This window comes from Protopterus annectens, chromosome 1.part0, assembly GCF_019279795.1.
Source record: "Protopterus annectens isolate FY-2018-M chromosome 1.part0, PAN1.0, whole genome shotgun sequence".
NCBI classification, from domain to species: domain Eukaryota; kingdom Metazoa; phylum Chordata; order Ceratodontiformes; family Protopteridae; genus Protopterus; species Protopterus annectens.
Genome location: NC_056725.1, coordinates 654,721,712 through 654,742,302, shown reverse-complemented (window position 1 = coordinate 654,742,302; position 20,591 = coordinate 654,721,712). Strand labels below are relative to the sequence as shown.

The following is a 20,591-nucleotide window of genomic DNA, read 5'->3' as shown; positions in this document are numbered from 1 at the left end:
CATTACCTTCCGAGAGAGATTCCAGATCTTTAGAATGGTGGGGAAAAAAGGTATACACCTCGGCCACCTTAACCATGAGGGCATTAAACTGCCAGTTCCATATGTTAAAGTACCAACAGTTTCTATCATCACAGTTGAGAAGCAAAATGTCACAACCTGAACAACCAGACTTGAAGGAGTTGCAGGATTTGATACATAGTGCAGAACAAGTGGGTAAACATACCTTGCAATGTGGTTTTGATGCTCTAGAAGCCTCATGTAGAGCTGCTGTTACAGGATCAGTCATACGTAGACATGCCTGGCTCGAGGAGCAAACCTTACCAGATCATGTCAAAGCTAAATTACTGGATGCCCCTCTACAAAAGGATGTATTATTTGGTGTTAAAGCTGAGGAGGTATTAAAGAAAATGGAGGAAAAGGCTAGATCAATGCAAACAGTGAAAGATTTTCTACAGGTACAACCTCCACGTTTCAGTAGAAATTGGCCTTCCAAAAATTGGTCCTTTCCAGCCACGGACAGACCCCAAAGAGGTAGATACAGGCGCCCGAGAGGCAGAGGGCAATCTCAAGGATCGTTTAGAGGCAGACAATGGCAAGCTCCTACACAAAGAGGTGGTGAGGATAGTTCGCAGCCATTCAGAAAGCAAGCCCAATGACTTTCCCCTTTGCATGCCAAGCAAGGCTCAAATGGCAGCACCCTTAGGTGGAAAACTGGCATTATTTTCAAAAAATTGGCATATTGTCACAAAAGACAAATGGATCCTGGACATTATAAACAGAGGCTACAGATTCCATTTTCACACCCTTCCAAAAATGAGAGGCATGCCAAACCTGCCACACAATCAAAGGGCAGAGGCACAAAGACAAATTTCAGATCTCATGGACATGAAAGCTATTCAAGCTGTACCTACTCAAGAACAAGGATAAGGTTTTTATTCCAGACTATTCCTGGTACCAAGGAAGGGAAAAGATTAGAGACCTATTTTGGACCCTATCCATCCTAAACACATTTTTACTCGTGCCAAAATTCAAGATGCTCACATTACAGCAGCTTCTTCCCATGCTGGGCAAGGAGTCTTGGCTGGTAACACTGGACCTCAAGGAGGCATACCTGCATGTCCCAATCAGACAAAATTGCAGAAGATACCTCAGATTTCTTGCAGGTTCAACCCATTATCAATTCTCTGCATTGCCCTTTGGCTTATCTACTGCGCCCAGAGTATTCACGAAATGCCTGGCATCAGTAATTGCCTACTGCAGACTTCAAGGGATACAAATATACCCATATTTGGACGACTGCCTGATCCAAGCGGACAGCAAGCACATACTTCTGAAACATCTGGCTTTTGTAATAATGTTGTTGAATTCTCTGGGATACACAGTCAACAAATAGAAATCAAGGCTAATACCCTCTCAGAAAATAATTTTCCTGGGTGCCAACTTGGACACAAACACCCAGATGGCCTACCTCACGCCAGAGAAACAGGAGCAACTAACTCAATACTTCAGAAAACTAGCAAATTTCACCAGGCTGACTGCAAGGAAAATCCTGCAGGCTCTGGGATTCATGGCATCTTGCATCCTACTAATCCCATGTGCAAAGCTGCATATGAGGAAACTTCAATGGTACTTGAAAAACCTATGGTCTCAACACAGCCACAGTTTGGAAACAATAATACCACTAATTCCATGTCTTCAAAAGGAATTTCTGTGGTGGGCTCAAGCATGCCAAACAAACACAGGTCTCCCATTCTGCAAGCCTCAAGCAAATCAAGTCATCACAACAGATGCCTCTGACTACGCCTGGGGGGCGCACTTGACAGATCGGTGCATTCAGGGCAAATGGTCCCAAAAAGAAAAGCACCTTCACATCAATCAAAAGGAAATGCTAGCAGTAATAAATGCTATTATAGCCTTCAAAGACCTTCTGCATCCAGGTCAACTATTGATAAGGACAGACAATACCACAGTAATGTGGTATATAAACAAACAGGGAGGAACCCATTCATACTCCCTATGCAGGCTGGCCATGTCACTTTGGAACATGGCTCTGGAATTACAAATCAAACTTCAAGCACAGTACTTGCCAGGCAAGGAAAACACGCTGGCAGACAACCTAAGCAGAAATATGACAGATCCACACGAATGGAAGTTGCATCCTCAAGTTTTTACAGAGATAATTCAAGCATGGGGAAGGCCAGACATAGATCTCTTTGCCTCCCACAAAAATCACCAATCACCAATTGACAAAATTCTGCTCGAGGACTTTTCATCCACAGGCCTGGAGAATGGACGCTGTCTCTTTCAGTTGGACAACAATGACAGTTTATGCCTTTCCACCTCTTCCTCTGCTGCCCAAATTTCTATTAAAAACCAGAGCAGACAGACCAAAGATGATTCTCATTGCTCCAGACTGGCCAAGACAGCACTGGTACCCACTCCTGAGGACCCTGACGCATTCCCCACCATGGACCCTACCTCTAATGCCTCTTCTTCTGACTCAGCACAGCTTCAAAACTCTTCACAGTCAGCTGAAAACACTCAATCTGGCCGCATGGAAGATTCCTTAACTTCACAACAGACCCTACTCTCCAAGGAGATGCAGGATGTCATTTTGGAGGCCAGAAGGCCGTCTACTAGAAAAGCTTACTCCGCAAAATGGAAACAGTTCTGTGCCTGGAATGAGAAAAAGGGCCAGAATCCTGGAAAACTGAATTTACCTCAAATGTTACAGTATCTAGCTGAACTGCTAAGCAGTGGACTTTCATTCTCCTCCATCAAAATCCATGCTTCAGCCATTTCTGCAGAATACAACACTGATCCACCTTTATTCTCTCACCCCCTCTTAAGACAGTTCCTCAGAGGGGCTAAGAATATAAAACCCCCAAGGAAACAACCTATACCTGCTTGGGACCTCAATTTCATTCTAGAAAAGCTGACCTTGCCTCCTTTTGAGCCAGCTGCCTCAACAGATTTGCAATATTTGTCCTGGAAAACAGCCTTCCTTCTGGCTATCACCTCAGCTCGCAGGGTATCAGAACTACAAGCCCTCATGGCTGTGCAGCCTTTCATCATTTTCCATCAGGACAGAGTTTCCTTACGAACCAACCCATCCTTTATGCCAAAGGTGGTATCCAGAGTAGCTTTGAATCAGGCTATCCACTTACCTACCTTTTACCCTAATCCTCAAAACAAAGGGGAGAGACTACTACATTCCTTGGACATCCACAGGCAGCTGTGCTATTATTTGGACAGAACAAAGCCTTTCAGAAAATCAGAACAACTCTTTGTGTCCTATGCTATAGGAGCTCAAGGGAAGCCAATTTCCAAACAGACAATCTCAAAATGGATAGCCCACTGCATATGCTTTTGTTACTGTTTTCATGGTAAATCTGTACCTGCAGGCATCAGACCTCACTCCACAAGGGCCACAGCTACCTCTGCAGCTTTCCTCAGAGGAGTTCCTACCAAAGATATTTTGGAAGCAGCCACTTGGAGTTCAGTGCATACCTTCTCCAAGCACTACCACCTACCATTATACTCCAAAACTAGAGCAGGCTTTGCCACTGCAGTCTTGCAGGGCATCCTGGCTCCTCCTAGTTCCACCTAGTGCCTACCACTCCCTTTTTAGCTTTGGGATTCTACCCATCTGTTATGACTGCCGCTGTATGCACGATGAACATAGTACAGTTTTGTACCTACCATAAATGTAGATGTTAGAGTGCTAATACAGCTGCAGTCCAGGTTTCCCTCCCTCCTTCCCCTCTTGGGACAGGCCTATTGGATAACACCTCCTCATACAACCTGATTGGGGTATTCTTTTATGGTGTATTTGCTTGCAGCTACTGTATTTTGGTTATATTGCATTGCATTATTACATAAATTTATGTATTGCCTTCCTTCTGGGGGCACCTGACATCTGGGGCAAGAAAAACTGAAGAAAATGACGTCATCTGGTTCTTTTATACCCCTGTCGCACTGACGTCAGGGAAGAAGCGATGACAACTGACGCCGGACCTAGACTTTGGAATTCGGCCGACCGAGGACCCGCCTGACGGCAGGAGAACCCATCTGTTATGACTGCAGCTGTATTAGCACTCGAACATCTACATTTATGGTAGGTACAAAACTGTACTTTTCCCTCCCTCCTTCCCCCTTTTTTCTTTGTTACCTTTCTTCCTTGTTGTTCTCCTTTCCTTACTAGGGACATACTGGTATTTTTTCCGCTGGTGGGGTCCTACCAGCAGAGCCTGGCCTCTTACTTTGGGACTCCTGACCAGTTAGGGCAAGAAAAACTAATGTAATGGTGTCTGTCGGCTGCCATCCTTTATACCACTGAAGACCTGACGTCAGTCTTCAAGCAGCAGCAACCGACACAGAAATACTGTCTCTGGTATTCAGGCCGGCCGAAGGCTACCCCAGCAGGGATAACCCAAATGTGATGACTGCAACAGTAAAGACACTCGAACATCTACATTTATGGTAAGTGCACACAACTGTACTTTTTATGTCATTAAGGGCCATTTGCATAGTTCCCAAAGGCCTTTTTCGAAGAAGGTTGTGGGTATTACGCAGTAAAGACTCTAGTTTTGTCTGAACTTTTTCTGTGTTTCTTCATTGTAAATCACAAAGTATGTTTCATTAAAAAAAATTGGTATAATACGATAGGCTGAAAGATGGATGGAACAGCCAAGTGTATGGAAGAAAGAGGAAAGGCATAGCTTAAAAGTTGTTGATTTTGATGTAAAAATGAAGATTTTGATGTGAAAATGAATGTGTGGTATAAGAAAATAATTTACAAATTTTTACTTTACTGTAGATGGAAGTACTTTGTTTGAGGGCTCTGTACTTATATTCTTTACTTATGGAGTATGTTCTGTCTGTCAGAGAAGAGGAAGGCTATTAAGCAAGAAACTCTCCTTTTTGGTTTAGTTTAGTTATTAATTTATTACATTTTGTTGATTCTTTGCCTCACTAGGTTATGGCCTGCTTTCAGGGGAGGCTTGAAGTGATATTCATACTCTCTAGGGGAAGTTTTTCAGTGGAAGTGTTTCTGTTGAACAGGTTTTTGTTGTTGTTGTTGTATCCTGCTGGTCTTCATTCTGTAGGGTAGCATAGAGATTAATATTTGCTGGCTGTCAAGCGTAGGTCTAGAGTCCAGTCTTGTCTTGCGCTTCAGATGCTGTCTTGGTATTGACTGCATGGTTCTGGTTTCCTCTCTCAGACAAGCTGCTGAGATTGTCTGCCTTCTCTTGGGGGGGGGGGGGGGTCAGAGTGAGGTGGGGGCTAAGGTGTGCTTTGCATAATTTCTCTTCCAGATAAGGAGCTTTTCGCTCACTGTTAAATACAGAAAGTTGTTCCCTTTTCTTTCTTATGAAAAAAATCCAAAATCTTTAAGGAAAGTTTGACGATTATCAAAAAAACTAAACTAATTACCTAGTTTATAGAGATTTAACCTAAGCAATTTTCACTTTCATTGTACTTTGCTGTATTTTCATTTTAAATTTGTTTACATTTATAAAAAACAAGATACATAACAGTGAAGGATTACCCCTTTTCTGTACAGTTTTACTTGGAATATCTTCCATGCCATATTTTTTCACATTAATGTTTTGACCTGCTTCTTTGCTTAGCAATCTAGCCTGCATGCTTTTCTAAGTTTGTCCTTTCTTCCACCTGTGCCACATCTCTCAACCTCTTAGCACAAGAAATCTGAAAAAAACATAAATAACGGGGGGTTCAAAGGCCTTAAAATAGGGACACATTTTAAATCTTGCTCTTATAAACTTAAAAAGTTAATAGAATAAAAGGATTTGTTTTACCAGGCATTTTCTAAATGATAGGAAACACAAATATCTGCCATTATTTAATGAATTCATTCCTCTCTGATTTGCCATAAAACCCACAATTATTAGGAGGAACAGACCAAAAATGAGGTAAAAATCTGGACAGTTGAGAGGTATGCTGTGCCACCAGCTGAAACATGGCATTGGGGACAGAGGGGAATGATGATGATGAGAAGTAAGATAGGCATGGATATGGAGATATATATATATATATGTATGTATATATATATATATATATATATATATATATATATATATAGAGAGAGAGCCAAATTTTCTGCAGTTCTTCTCAGCAACAGTAGTGCAATGCAAACAGTGCTAGGCTTCAACAGATGGATGTTCAGACTGAAGTGCTTTACTCCCCCTTGGGAGGTGCATGTGCTTCCTCTAATTATGTTGTGATTCACCTTGGCTTTTTGCCTTCTGTCAAGTGTCATTTAAGGTGCGGTACTCACTCCCCATAAAACAGATAAACAAGATGTTCATCGTGTTACACTGCTGCAGTCATCACACTTGGGTTATCCTGCCGTCAGGCGGTCCCGCAGTCGGCCAGAGTCCCAAAGTTTGGTCCGGCGTTGGTTGCTGTCGCTTCTTCCCTGACGTCAGTGCGCCAGGGGTATATAAGAGGCATCCGACGCCATTTTCTTCAGTCTTTCTTGCCGCGCTGTGCCCGAAGCAGAAGCAGTTCACAAGTGCCGGTCGGCCGACTCCTGAGATTTTCAAATCGAATTTCGGACCGAAGTTTTCAATAAAGCTAAGTACCCCGTTGGGGAACCTTTTCTTGCCTCAGTCCGATCTCAGAAAAAGTTAACAATTGCATTTCTTGTGGGAAGCAAATACCTCATAAGGACTTTCATTCTTATTGTATTCCTTGCTTATGCCCAGACCACGACGTCACAGGTTGTCGGTTTTGCACTAGGTTTAATAAACAAACTATAAAACGTCGGTTTGATTTCGCCCAACATTATTTTGGTAGGAAATTTAATTATACCATGCCGTCGGAGCAACCGACGACTGGAATGCATAAAAAACGCAAGGATAAGGGCAGGCAGCCGAGACCCAAACCAGACTCCGAGGCTTCTGGTGGGCCCGTCGCCGTTTCTCCGGTTTTCAGTGAGGCGCCTACGCAGCCCCTGACGACCGCTGATTTAGAACCTCAGACGGCTTCCGATTCCCAAACGGAGATTACTAGGCCTCCACAGTCTTCATCTTTAGCTCCTTCCGACTCCAGGGCTGAAGGTGATTCCAGTGCAGTTGAAACGCCTTCAGTTGCAGAAGGTGTCTTCAGACAGACTACACTCACCATTAAATCCTATGCAAAGCTGAAAACTCCTTTAAAAGCAAAAAAGACTGTACAGCAGTCGCCAGTACAAGGCCCCATGCCTAAGAAACAGATGCTTAGGATGGCTGAAGATTTAATTACCCTAATCAGGGGTTCCCATCCCCCTCCTGATAAAAGGCCAAGACAGGAGGAGGATTACACTTCCTCTGATCAGGTGTCAATTTCCTAGACTCTTGTGAGGAACAGGAATACTCTTTTCCCCCTTCTGAAGATTCTGATGCTGAAGAGTCTATTCCCTCAGCATCTCCCCCAGAAGACTACTCTTTTGGGGAAACTTTACATACCATGAGGGAACATTTCCACTGGGAAGGCCAGGATTACTCTGATTCTAAGAAAAGGCTCTGAGAATTCCTTTTACTACCCCAGCACAGACCACTGGCTATTCCAACCGTGTTAGACATTGTGGATGATGTTTATTTAGAATCTAGCCTTAACCCAGACTCTTTACCGCCTGCATCAGCCAAACCAGACAGATACTACAGAGTTCCTGACTCACACAAATTCCTATATAAAAGCCTTGTTGCTGACCCAGAAACCATTTCCCAGGGTCCCAAAGGGGTTAAGGCCTCTATTGCAAAAAATCCTGTACCCTCTGAAAGGGATTCTAGAGCACTACAGATGGGGAAAGAAAGTATATACCTCAGCTACTCTAGTCATGAGGGCCTTAAATTGCCAGTTTCACATGCTGAAATATCAGCAATACCTGATGTCTCAATTAAAACAAAAAATGATCACACATTCAGAACAGCCTGATTTCAAGGAAATGCAAGATTTGTTGCATGCAGCTGAACAAGTAGGAAAACATACTTTGCAATGTGGATTTGATTCATTGGAGGCTTCCTGTAGAGCAGCAGTGACTGGGTCTGTCATACATAGGCATGCTTGGTTAAAAGAACAAACCCTAGCTGATCATGTTAAAGCAAAGTTATTGGATGCACCTCTACAGCAGGATGTTTTATTGGGTGTAAAAGCAGAAGAGGTTTTAAAGAAAATGGAGGATAAGGCAAAATCTATGCAGACGGTCAAGGATTTTTTACAGGTCCAGCCCCCTCGTTTCAGCAGAAATTGGCCAACAAATAAAATGGTCCTTTCCAGCTTCTGACAGACCACAGAGGGGCAAATACGGACACCCAAGGGGCAGAGGTTAGTCACAAGGCCCTTACAAGCCTCGACAATGAGATAACACAACCCAGAAAGGAGGAGAAGACAGGTCCCAAGCTATCAGAAGACAAACACAATGACTTAACCCTCAGACTGCCAAGCAAATCTCTCTTGGCAGCTCCCTTGGGAGGAAAATTAGCACTTTTTGCAGATAACTGGCACATCATCACAAAAGACAAATGGGTCTTAAATATTGTCTCACAAGGATACAGATTCCACTTTCACACTTTACCAAGGATAAAAGGAATGCCAAACCTGCCACCAAATAAATAGGCAGAGGCTCAAAAACAAATTACAGCTCTCATGGACATGAGAGCCATTCAACAGGTACCTACGCAGGAGCAAGGACAGGGATTTTACTCAAGACTCTTTCTAGTCCCCAGAAAGGACAAAGCCTGGAGACCCATTCTGGACCTCTCAATTCTAAACACTTATCTGCAAGTGCCCAAATTCAAGATGCTAACACTACAGCAACTTCTTCCCATGCTGGGCAAGAAGGCTTGGCTAGTAACGTTGGATCTCAAGGAGGCATACCTGCATGTCCCTATCAGACAAAATTGCAGAAGATACCTCCAATTTACTGTAGGTTCAACTCATTATCAATTCTCTGCATTGCCCTTTGTATTATCTACTGTGCCCAGGGTCTTCACAAAATGCCTGGCACCAGTAATTGCATACTGCAGACAGAGGAATTCAGATATATCCATACCTGGACGACTGCCTTATTCAAGCAGAAAGCACGGGCATTCTTTTAAAGCATCTGGCGTTTGTCAAACACTTGTTAAGTTGCCTAGGGTACACAGTAAACGAAAAGAAATCAAAACTAGTGCTCTCACAAGACTTAATATTCCTGGGTGCCAACTTAAATACAACGGCCCAGGTGGCTTATCTTATGCTAGACAAGCAAGAACAACTGACTTAATACTTCAAAATGATGGCAACAAAGACCCAACTCCGTGCAAGAAAAATTCTGCAGGCCTTGGGATTCATGGCATCTTGCATACTACTAATACCATTTGCAAAACTGCATATGAGGAAATTACAATGGTACCTGAAAAGCGTATGGACTCAACACAGCCACAGCTTGGAAACAATGATACCACTCATTCCCTGTCTTCAACAGAAGTTTCTATAGTGGGCTCAGGCATGTCACCTCAACAAGGGTCAGCCTTTTATCTTACCCACAGCCAGGCAAACTATAACAACAGATGCATCTGATTATGCCTGGGGAGCACACATGGCAGGACAGTGCATTCAGGGCAAATGGTCTACAGATCAAAGGCATCTGCATATCAATCAAAAAGAAATGCTAGCTGTACAAAATGCCCTAACAGCTTTCAAGGACCTCCTACATCCAGGACAACTCCTAATAAAGACAGACAACACCACGGTAATGTGGTACATAAACAAGCAAGGAGGCATACACTCCTACCCCCTATGCAGGCAAGCAATGACCTTGTGGAACACAGCACTGACCTACCAAGTTCAACTACAAACACAATTCCTGCCAGGAAAGAAAAACACATTGGCAGACAATCTAAGCAGAAACATCATGGATCCTCACGAGTGGCAACTAGATCCACAAGTATTTGCAATGATAACTCAAAAATGGGGGCGCCCAGACATAGATCTGTTTGCCAACCCCCAAAACTGCCATCTTCGGAAATTTTGCACAAGGACATACCACCCACTAGCTTGGAAAGTGGACGCCCTCTCATTCAGTTGGAAAACATTAACAGTGTATGCCTTTCCTCCACTGCCTCTTCTAGCAAAGGTGCTGCTGAAAGCCAGATTAGAGAGGCCACAAATTATACTCATTGCTCCAGACTGGCCACGCCAACACTGGTATCCAATAGTAAGGAGCATGGCTCAAGGCCCACCATGGATTTTGCCCCAAATTCCTCACCTGCTCACTCAGCAAAACAATCAGATTCTACACAGCCAGCTCAAGACTTCAAATCTGGCTGCATGGCAAATTACCTAAGCAACCAGTCAACACTTCTCTCTAAAGCTGTTATGGATGTCATTCTGGAGGCCAGGAGGCCCAGCACCAGGAAAACCTATTCAGACAAATGGAAAAGATCAGACTAAAGGCCAAAATCCCCTTGTTCCAAATATTCCTCAGAGTTTAACTGAGATGTTGCACAAAGGACTTTCTTTTTCATCTATTAAGATCCACGCCTCAGCGAATTCAGCTCACTACAACACGGATCCTCCTATATTTTCACATCCACTGCTAAGACAGTACCTCAGAGGGGCTAAGAACATAAGACCACCCCGGAGAGCACCAACACCAACTTGGGATCTCAACTTTGTCCTGGAAAAGCTTACACTGCCACCCTTTGAACCAGCTTTTACAGCTGATTTACAGTTTCTATCCTGGAAACCTGCCCTGCTGCTAGCAATAACTTCAGCACGAAGAGTCTCAGAGCTACAGGCCCTAATGGCAGTGGAGCCTTTCATCATTTTTCATCAACACAGAGTCGCTCTACGAACTAACCCTTCCTTTATGCCAAAGGTGGTATCCACTGTGGCCCTAAACCAAACCGTTCATTTGCCCACCTTTTTCCCAAACCCCCAGAACAAAGGAGAAAGGCTCCTGCATTCTTTGGACATTCACAGGCAATTACGTTACTACTTTGGATAAAACTAAGGCTTTCAGAAAATCTGACCAGCTCTTTGTATCCTGTGCTGCAGGATCACAAGGAAAAGCTATCTCAAAACAGACCATTTCAAAATGGATAGGACATTGTATCCATTTCTGCTACACACATCATGGGAAACCTGTACCTACTAGCATTAGGCCCCATTCCACCAGGGCTACAGCTACATCAATAGCCTTTCTCAGAGGGGTACCAACCAAGGGTATTTTGGAGGCTGCAACTTGGAGTTCAGTGCACACCTTCACCAAGCACTATCACCTACCTCTATACTCTAAAACCAGAGCTGACTTCGCCACTGCAGTTCTGCAGGGCCTACTAGCTTCTCCAAACCCTGTTTAGTTCCACCGCCCATCCATAGCTTTGGGATTCAACCCAAGTGTGATGACTGCAGCAGTGTAACACGAAGAACATAGTACAGTTTTGTACCTACCGTAAATGTAGATGTTCGAGTGTTCACACTGCTGCAGTCCAGATTACCCTCCCTCCATCCCCTCTGACCTAGCTGAACTTTTCTATACCTTTCTATCTTGAACAACCTTTGTGGTGTATTTGCTTGTAACTAAAGGTATTCCTTTTATTTCCTTTACATGTTTAATTAGCAATATGTATTGCCTACCTACTTGGGGGCACCTGATATCTGGGGCAAGAAAAATTGAAGAAAATGGCGTTGGATGCCTCTTATATACCCCTGGCACACTGACATCAGGGAAGAAGCGACAGCAACCGACGCCGGACCAAGACTTTGGAACTCTGGCCGACTGCGGGACCACCTGACGGCAGGATAACCCAAGTGTGATGACTGTAGCAATGTGAACACGCGAACATCTACATTTATGGTAGGTACAAAACTGTACTTTCTAGCCACTTACTCCTACCTGTTCTACTGCTCAAACCTGCATTGTTGGAACTGCATCCAGGACTCCATCCCTCTGTTCCACCAAGCTGACTTTTTTTCCACTGCTGAGTAATTCTATCCCCACTTAGTATAGGAGTTAATACTGAATTTTTAATCTTTCCTGAGGCATATGACATCATCACTGTGCATATAAATACTCTATGACATGTATACTGTAGTAATCTTTTGTTTCTTGCCATAGATCATAAAGAAAGGACAGCAATGAGCCTGAGGGCCAATATCTAAAAGTGACAGTAGTGTGAACTTATATGTATTTCTAGTGTAATCATTTGTTTATTTCATAGATTTACTAGCCTTAGTGGTAGTAATCAGATTTCTTTTGCTACAGGACACTTACAGTTCGCTGCTACATATATGGTTAACATATGTAAAATGTTATTGGTATGGTCAATACAGAGTCACAAATCAATCATGTTATTCAGTAATTTTAGGCAACAGTGTAAGAGCTTCATTTTGTGTGCACACAGTATAGTTTTAGGATGGCACAAGACTGTTACTCATCTCTGTCAATGACAATTTAAAAACTGCTGACCACTCAGTCACATTATATTTGTTACATTGCACCTCTTTTTGTTTTTTTCTGTCCATCAGGCAAGATGGATTGTCATTGCCATGCTGCCATCTTCATACTGTGTGCATGTGCACACAAAATGTAATTTCTGAAGTTCATTCATTCCATATGCCTCTTAGAAGTGTGAGGAAACTTGAATGATGTGGTGAGGAGTTTGTAAATTTTAATGTTGACCTGGTGTGTAGTGATTCATTTGTTGTAGTTTGAGTACAGTAATTTGAATAATGTCATTTACTTCCAGGTCATCTTCCTTACTGCTTCCTATGCCACAGTCTACTTGATCTTCTTAAAGTTCAAAGGCAGTTATGATCGTGAAAATGACAGCTTTCGTGTGGAGTTTCTACTGGTTCCTGTTGCTGGTCTCTCATTTTTAGAGAACTATGACTTCACACCTCTAGAGGTAAGTTTTAAGACTGTACCGTCTTTCATTAAAGTATAACAGGAAGGTTTAACCTGGGGCCTTGTATTACAAATAGATGGAAGAGTAAATTGGTATAAAATGGCAGGTCTTCACCCATCAATTATGATGCTAAGGATTAATTGGGGTGCTGCATACAAACTTACATGTAAACTTGAAGTAACATATCAAGAAGGTAATACAGTTGCAAAAAAAAAAAAGAGTAGATTCTTCAATGTATGTGTCAGACAAGTGTCATTTTATTTTCTTAATACGTAGATAGGCACAAGCTTCTGCTACCACCTATCTTACTGTTTTTTAATTTTTCTTCAGCATTAAAAACTGATCATATTACTTGCTTTTGTAAGGTTCTAGATGTTTTCGCTACTCATACTCTTCCATTAATCACTCACTGTCTCGGCCTTAGTTTAAAATTGCTTGTTATTTTATGTCTGTGATGACCATTCAACTGTGAGTAACAGCTGATTCTGCACAACTTGTTGGTGTGGACCAAAATTAGACATCATGACAAATTCTGCAAGGAAATAATGCAATATTTCATAAAAAGCCCAACCGTTTTGCAGAAAGGCTGGAGAATTAGGCTCAGAGAGGATGCACAGACAGAGAAGTATTTAAATGGTGTTTTCTTTTTATGTAGTGCTTTATTGGGTCAGTCTTACAGGAAGCAAGACATGCTTGGTAAAAAAAAATATGTGTAGTATATATTGCTGTGCAACAGCAGTTGCTTTTTAAAGATTTTGTATAATGTTATGGTAGTTACATTATTTTTGTGTTTGAAAACATGCATAATCTTATGAACATAATTTCCATAAACATAAGAACTACAAAACTTAAGTAAATCTATAGAGAGAAATAATAATTAGTCTCAGGAAACTTGACAAAAAGAAAAGATTTAATAATTTACTAAAATATGTGGTGGTGCTGCGGTAGCATTGTCGCCTCACAGTAAGACGTCCTGTTCGATTCTCAGCTAGAGCGCCTTCTGTGTGGAGACATACATGAATGGGCGTACTTTCGTTGAAAGTTGTGCGTCAGAGCTGGCAACTCGGCACATAAAAATCTACTGCCAATCATTAGCGGACCGGAGTTCTGCTGTGGTGACCCCTAACCGGGAAAAGCCGAAAGACACAACAACTAAAATATCATCTAATGCAGACATTTTTTTTCTTTCTTAAACAGGACATTTGGGAAACTACCAACCCAAGTTAATTACATCCATTGATAAAACATCCCTAAGAGTTGACCCAATAGTAAGGGATCTGGGAACATATGTAAACAGCAGTCTGGCCTTTGACTAGCACATAGATATGATAATAAGAAAGTCATTCTTTCATTGAACTGATAAGAGTACAGCATTCAGGTCCAAGGAAGTTGTAGTATCACTCTGCTCGGCCATTATCTTACCTTTCATTGAATACAGTAACCCCTTTGGCATGTATCTAAGCAGACACTTGCAACAACAACAACACAGTTTCTCACCAGGAGAATTCAAGGCATGAATACCCTCTCCTACAGTGATCGCCCAAAGGCTCTGTCTTCTGTATTCAGTCTCCTACAGGCTGCTGAGAAGGGAGTTTTGCCTGACTTACAGTGCTTCCTCAGACCCAGCCCTGAACAAACAGTACCGGAAACAACACTAGATTCAAGGATCTGAACTTCACTTGGACCTGTGAATCCACACCATAACTAAAAATAGTACAGTTTTTACTTCCCCTACTTCAGAGACATTAGAAGCTTGCATACTCTGTATGCTTCATAGTACAGCCAACAAAATAGCATGGCCCATACCACATAAAAATGGAATAATCCATAAGTAACAAGTGTGCTCCTTTAAGGATGGAAACTAACAGGTTCTTCACAATGGTTCTTCCTGCATCACAAACAACCCCCTCCCCTAATTCTTTCTAGAGGATACCCTAGTCTTTGAAAAACTCAGGTAGCCTGGAACCCTTGGAAAGAAAACTTAGTTGCTTAAGTGAATGTGTACAGTCTTGAGTGCCTCATAACTCATGAATCTGGAAATCAAATATAGAGACCATCTCTCTTTCCTGTTAGGCAATGATGCCCAAAAACTAAAGGCGGCTCAGATGACTGACCCATGGGATTTCTTTTTGGTACTCTCAGCCCAGGAAATGGTGACTAGCCAATGTGTCACGCTTTGCCAGTTAACTACAGTTGCAGAGTAATGACAGTAAGTAGACTTGTCTTGTGCCCCTGGCACCTGTCTGCAGAAGCATAGAATCTGTAAGACCCAGGAAAAGAGGGTTCAGGAAGTGCCTGGAATGTGCTTACCAATAAAATAAAGCTTAATATGTAAGCTATGCAAAACCAACAGTCTGATTACTGACTGCACCCATCTGGTTTAGGTATTTTTCTTGCATACCTGTACCACTCCTTGGTTATCAGAATGGAAAACCACCCTGTAGTTGGTGAATAACTCATGCCAAACCACTGTAGCAGCCCATGTCGTCATGAGCCCTAAAAAGGGTACGTCTTTCCTATGTTCTGCTGACCATGACTTTGGAAAGGGAGCAACAAACCAGTGCCCCTGCCAGTTGCCCTGATTGTAAGCTCCCATCCAAAACCCATCTTAAGTACTCTTAGGCAGATATAGAGCCTACAGTGAAAACCATCCCCCTTGTCAAAATGAAATCATATTATAACTTACCAGAAATTGCTGCCAAATCTGGAGAGCTTCTGAAACCCTAGATTTCACTCTGACCCTGTAACGCTTCACCCTTCAATAAATTGGTAAGGCACAGGGGTGAAATTTTTCCTGGGAGCTACTGTCCTGCATGGGAAGTTATGGAGACTCAGCAACTCTAGCAAATCCAGAATCCTCTCTTTTCTCAGTAAGAGGACTCAGCCATTGTAACTTGGCCTCCGGTCAGTAAAATATAGAGGAGGCTTTGCCAGTCTTGAAGCCAATAAATTCTACGTACTTTACTGGGCCCAGAACCTTGTTCTTAGCAAGAGGTACTGCCAACTCCAGACAAAGGAGAACAGATTTCTCATAGTTGGTTTTAACTCCTGCAGCTCAATTCTCCTCCACCTAGAAGTCATTACGTAGTGCACTGACACTTGTAATGGTGCCTTTTGTTGTTAACATCATTGCAGTGCTGATCTTCTCAAAAGCAGCACATACTACAGGGCAAACCATTGGCATGGCAGTGCTGAAAAAAAAGTGACCCTCAAAAAACATCCCCAGAAGAGGTCAGTCTTCTTCCGAAATGAGCAACAAGTGAGAAGCAGCACTGATATCTAATTTGGCCAGCCAAGAATCAGGGAACTCTTGGATGACTCAAGTGGCATCAGCAAGCAGCACATATTATACCTTAACCTCTTCCTTGACGATGAAATCATGACTTCCTCGCTGGAAAGGAAAAATGATGGATGAGGTGTGTATTCATTCTGTGCCTTGGATGACCACTGTTAAGCTGCCAGGAGGCATTTTTCTGACATTAGTTACTGTAACTAGATTCTTGTAAAAGTGCCCTCAAGTAGTTTACTTATTTTAACAGCTATATATCTGATGATAAAAATCTTAGCCTTCAGCATAAATTTTAATGCCAAAATTATTGTTAGTCAAGTAATTCAAAATTTGTTTTTGATCATTTTTGTTCCTCCCTATGACCATTAATAGTCTTCAAGGTACCTTCTCTACCTCTCAGGCTGTTCACACAAACCGCTGTTAATGGTTGTGTATTTCCAGATACCACATGCATAAATTTGCATATTTACCAAGGCTGTACATTGTAGTCGAATATAACACTCCCTTTTAAAACAGAAAATGTTTTTGCTTAAATCCATTTCTAACAACTTGATCAAAAATTCTCTGAACTCCTTACTTAATTTTCCAGATTCCTTCAAGAAATATGCTATAGAGCAAATACTGCCTTCATGAGGTATATTATAAAGAGCTCACACATTTACAATGCACATGTAATGTAAGCCCATCAGCCTGAATGATATTAATTGCAGAAAGTGTGTGGTATTCTGAATTCTAGATCTGAATAGTTTTAGACACAAGTCAAAAACTTCCATTAGTGGTTCCATCATAGAACCATATGCAGAGACAATTCAATGTCCCAGGTGAGGGAAAAGTGATTTGTTAGATGAGTTGTCAAAACCCTAGTCACAAGGATCATTAATCACAAATTCCTCAGTAACTATTTCTGTAATAATGCCTTCTTGTACTACTCCTCTAACAAAAAGATGTCAGTCTGGTGTAATATATAGCAGTGCCCTTCATTTGTCAAGCTAAGGATATCACCACATTTCTGTCTTGGATTTTAAACCATTTTATGTCAGTCTTTCATTTTTACTTATGTTTGAACCGTAGTGTCCAAAAATGTGGTTACAGTTCCTATGTAGTTCCTTCAACATTGATTATTCAGACATTTTCAACACTGGTTGGTAAGGATGCTGAACTTTTTAAATTTAATATATCACATTTGCACCTGTGATTTCACCTTTCAGTTTTCTTTTTTTAACTGAACTTTTGACAAAAGGCTTTAGATCCAAAAAGGTTTGACTCAGATTTAGCAAAAAATAGTACAAAATTAAGGTTGATATTCAGAAAAGAAACTTATTTTGTTTTTAAATTGTTGGAAAGAATAGTCACTATCAAATTGTTGTTAACATCAAACATTATGATTTCTGGGCCTAGATGTGTGCTTCTGACTTCCTCTACTATATCTATAATGCTTGACATAACAGCAGAAGCAACAGAGCGTAAGTTTAGACAAGTGGTTCTACCTCTGCATCTGTACTGAAAGATATCAGTCACACTGTAATCTGTGTCAGAAAAGAATTGAGTTCCATAAACAGGAGCATGTATTTTTCATGTGCATTTCCCCCTTCCTAAATTATTTGCATCATCACCCAGGCAAAATGCACTGAATGTTTATATTTTCTTTCTTTTTTGTTTACTTCAGAATCCCCCCCATTTCTTCAGGGAACTTTATATATTCCCTGTGCAACTTCTTATGTCATGGGTCTGGGACATACTGTTGTACAGATGACAAGCTCATGTTCAGCATTTGATTTTGTGTAATCATTTGTTTTTCTTAAAAGTCTGTTAGACTAAAGTGATTTGCTGTACTGAATGCCATTCACATAAAAGTGTATATGTTCAGTACCTACCCCAGGTTCAACACACAGTCTGAGTTCATAGTGGGTGGGGGGTGCATATCTGCTTGTGATGTTATGCACTAGATACAGAATACCACTCATCCTCTGAGCCACCTGTGAAGATTGGTGGAAGATGAGCAAAGGCTGCCAGCCTAGTCAAATAGAATTTGATACATAATTCTATCAGTTGTATAAATAAATGTAAAGTACAGGCTTGTGTTTTTAAATGAAAGAAAACACTGTAAAATGTGAACTTCAAGATTGTTACAATATTGCCATCTGCTGTAAGGAAAACCAAGCCAAGCATTTCAGATGTGTCTTTTGAAGTTGAAAAGATCTTATGAATCTCTCTGATGTTTACAAGTCGGCTCCAGTGAGTCTGGATGAAGGTTTCAGGCCCATTGTTTTAAGGTTAAAGTTAAGGGCCAGAATTTACATGTGGAAGGTGCTTTACTGCTCTGGTTTCTGCTAGAGTGTATATGTGAAATACCTTTTATTGTTGTAGTCTCCTGAGCAGGTGTTAGCTTGCTAAATAATGCAGTTTGTGGCCTGGGAACTCCAGACTAAGTGTCAAAATGATGTAATTTAGGAGGGCCTTAAAGAGCTGTTGGTTAGTGTTTAAAAACTATTGTTGAGTGAGAGACTAGAAAGCATTTTGATCTTGGACATCTAACCCAGCACTGCTTATGCTTTATGTATGTAAGTAGGATTATAGCACTGTGATTTCTCCTAGGAATAGTTAAACTTAGAAGATAGGTAGATTGTGTTTTTCTTTGAAATCAGATCTTTCCTACGGTATTGTTTTAAGTTTCTGTGTGATCTCTGAACTTGAGTAGCATTGTACTGTAGTAGTTTTGTCTTGTGTTTTAATTATTTATTATTAAATATTTTAAAACCTTTACCTGTGGCTGGTTTATGTAGAGATAATTTAACCTCTAAAGTACATTACATATTTACAGATTTTACTGTCTAAGTCACTCCAAATTAAGCCTTGACTGTCTAGTCATACTACCATTGGATTATAATATTGGACAGTAATAATTGGACACCATTTTAAAGACCTTTTAGAATCTGATAATTATTAGCTGGGTGGTGGCAGAATTACTACCGTTTGGTCTGGGTAATAGGGGCACAGCTGGAGAACCTGTGCCAGCCTTTTCCCAAAAGGGTCTGTGTGGTTGTATAACCTCTTCTCAAAGTGTGTGTGTGTGTTGTGTCAGCTACTTGGGCAGGGTCACGAAGCACTGGCTGGACAGAGAGGGTACTGGAGGTTTTAGCTTGCCCAGCTAGGCTGAGACCTAGACCCTATAGCTGTGCCAGTGGGGAGTCTTACTGGGGACCTGGTGAGCAAGGGAGCAACCAGCCCCAGACTGACTGTGATCTCTGTGTGCACTTAAGGGAAATTGTACTTTACTGTGTGTATTAGTTATCCTTTCCTCTTTTTTGGTGTTAGTGGTGAGGATTGAGGCAACTTGATTGCTGGGCCAAGGCACGGCCGTCACACCACAAATTGTTTTTTTTTTTCGTAAACTCTTACAGCTTGTATCTTGATCCTTGTAACTGTCAGTGATATTCTTGTGTTTGTATGAGATATACAAAGTGCTTTGTGGCCATCAGGTAACAAAAGCCAAGATGTACACCAACATTGCATGCACTGTATCAGGCAGACACATTTCCACATGTGTCAAGAATCTGAACTCTTCAAAGCTTTACTGTAGAAGAAAAAAATTTTGGCTTGCCACTATACCAAAAAGATGTCTGTTGAAGACTTCTTGCAAGATAACTGTTGGTGGGGGTTTCACTCAGACCCATAAGCATAGGCAGAACATTACCACAAGAACAGATACATTCTGAAGGTAGGGCAAGACCTAGCCTTCCTTCAGCTTCTTCTTCTTCTTTCGGCTTTTCCCGTTAGGGGTCGCCACAGCGGATCACTTGTCCGCTCACGATTGGCAGTGGAGTTTTTGTGGTGTCGAGTTGCCAGCCCAGCGCCCAACTTTCCACAGAAGGCACACACATGCACGCACTCACACCTACGGCCAATTTAGAGTGTCCAATCCACCTACAACATGTCTTTGGGATGTGGGAGGAAACCGGAGCACCTGGAGGAAACCCACGCAACCACAGGGAGGATATGCAGACTCTGCACAGAAGGCACCCCAGCTGAGGATCGAACCGGAGAACCTCTTGCTGTGAGGCGACAACGCTAACCGCTGCACCACCATGGCCGCCCACCTAGCCTTCCTTCAGCTAAATGTGTTAAATCAGTCCCTGGTCTGTACATGTTCTGAGCTTCACCTCAGCAAGTGATCTGAAGCCTGCACCATTCCTGTGCATCAGTAGAAAACAGTGGGACAAGGTGAAACTTGCTTATGGCTCTCACCATTGGTATCCCGAGGTGCTAGTGCTTCACTTCTCCTGGTGGACGAGAATCCACTGCCACCCAACCTGATCCCTGAAAATGGCTCCTGAGTCATCCGGTCCTAGATTAGTGAAACTAAAGGCCAAGGACTTCTCTCCTGTGACTCCCTCTCCCAAATC

The 20,591-nt window shown here is 42.0% G+C and overlaps 1 protein-coding gene across 1 annotated transcript in view; it reads left to right on the top strand.

The window, feature by feature from the left end:
- Positions 1-20,591, top strand: part of LOC122793805 (ER lumen protein-retaining receptor 3-like) — a 262,723-nt gene that overhangs the window by 160,879 nt on the left and 81,253 nt on the right. Inside the window, exon 3 of the mRNA XM_044061976.1 lies at positions 12,741-12,899. Coding sequence (XP_043917911.1) covers positions 12,741-12,899 — 159 coding nt within the window. The remainder of the gene's footprint in view (positions 1-12,740; positions 12,900-20,591) is intronic.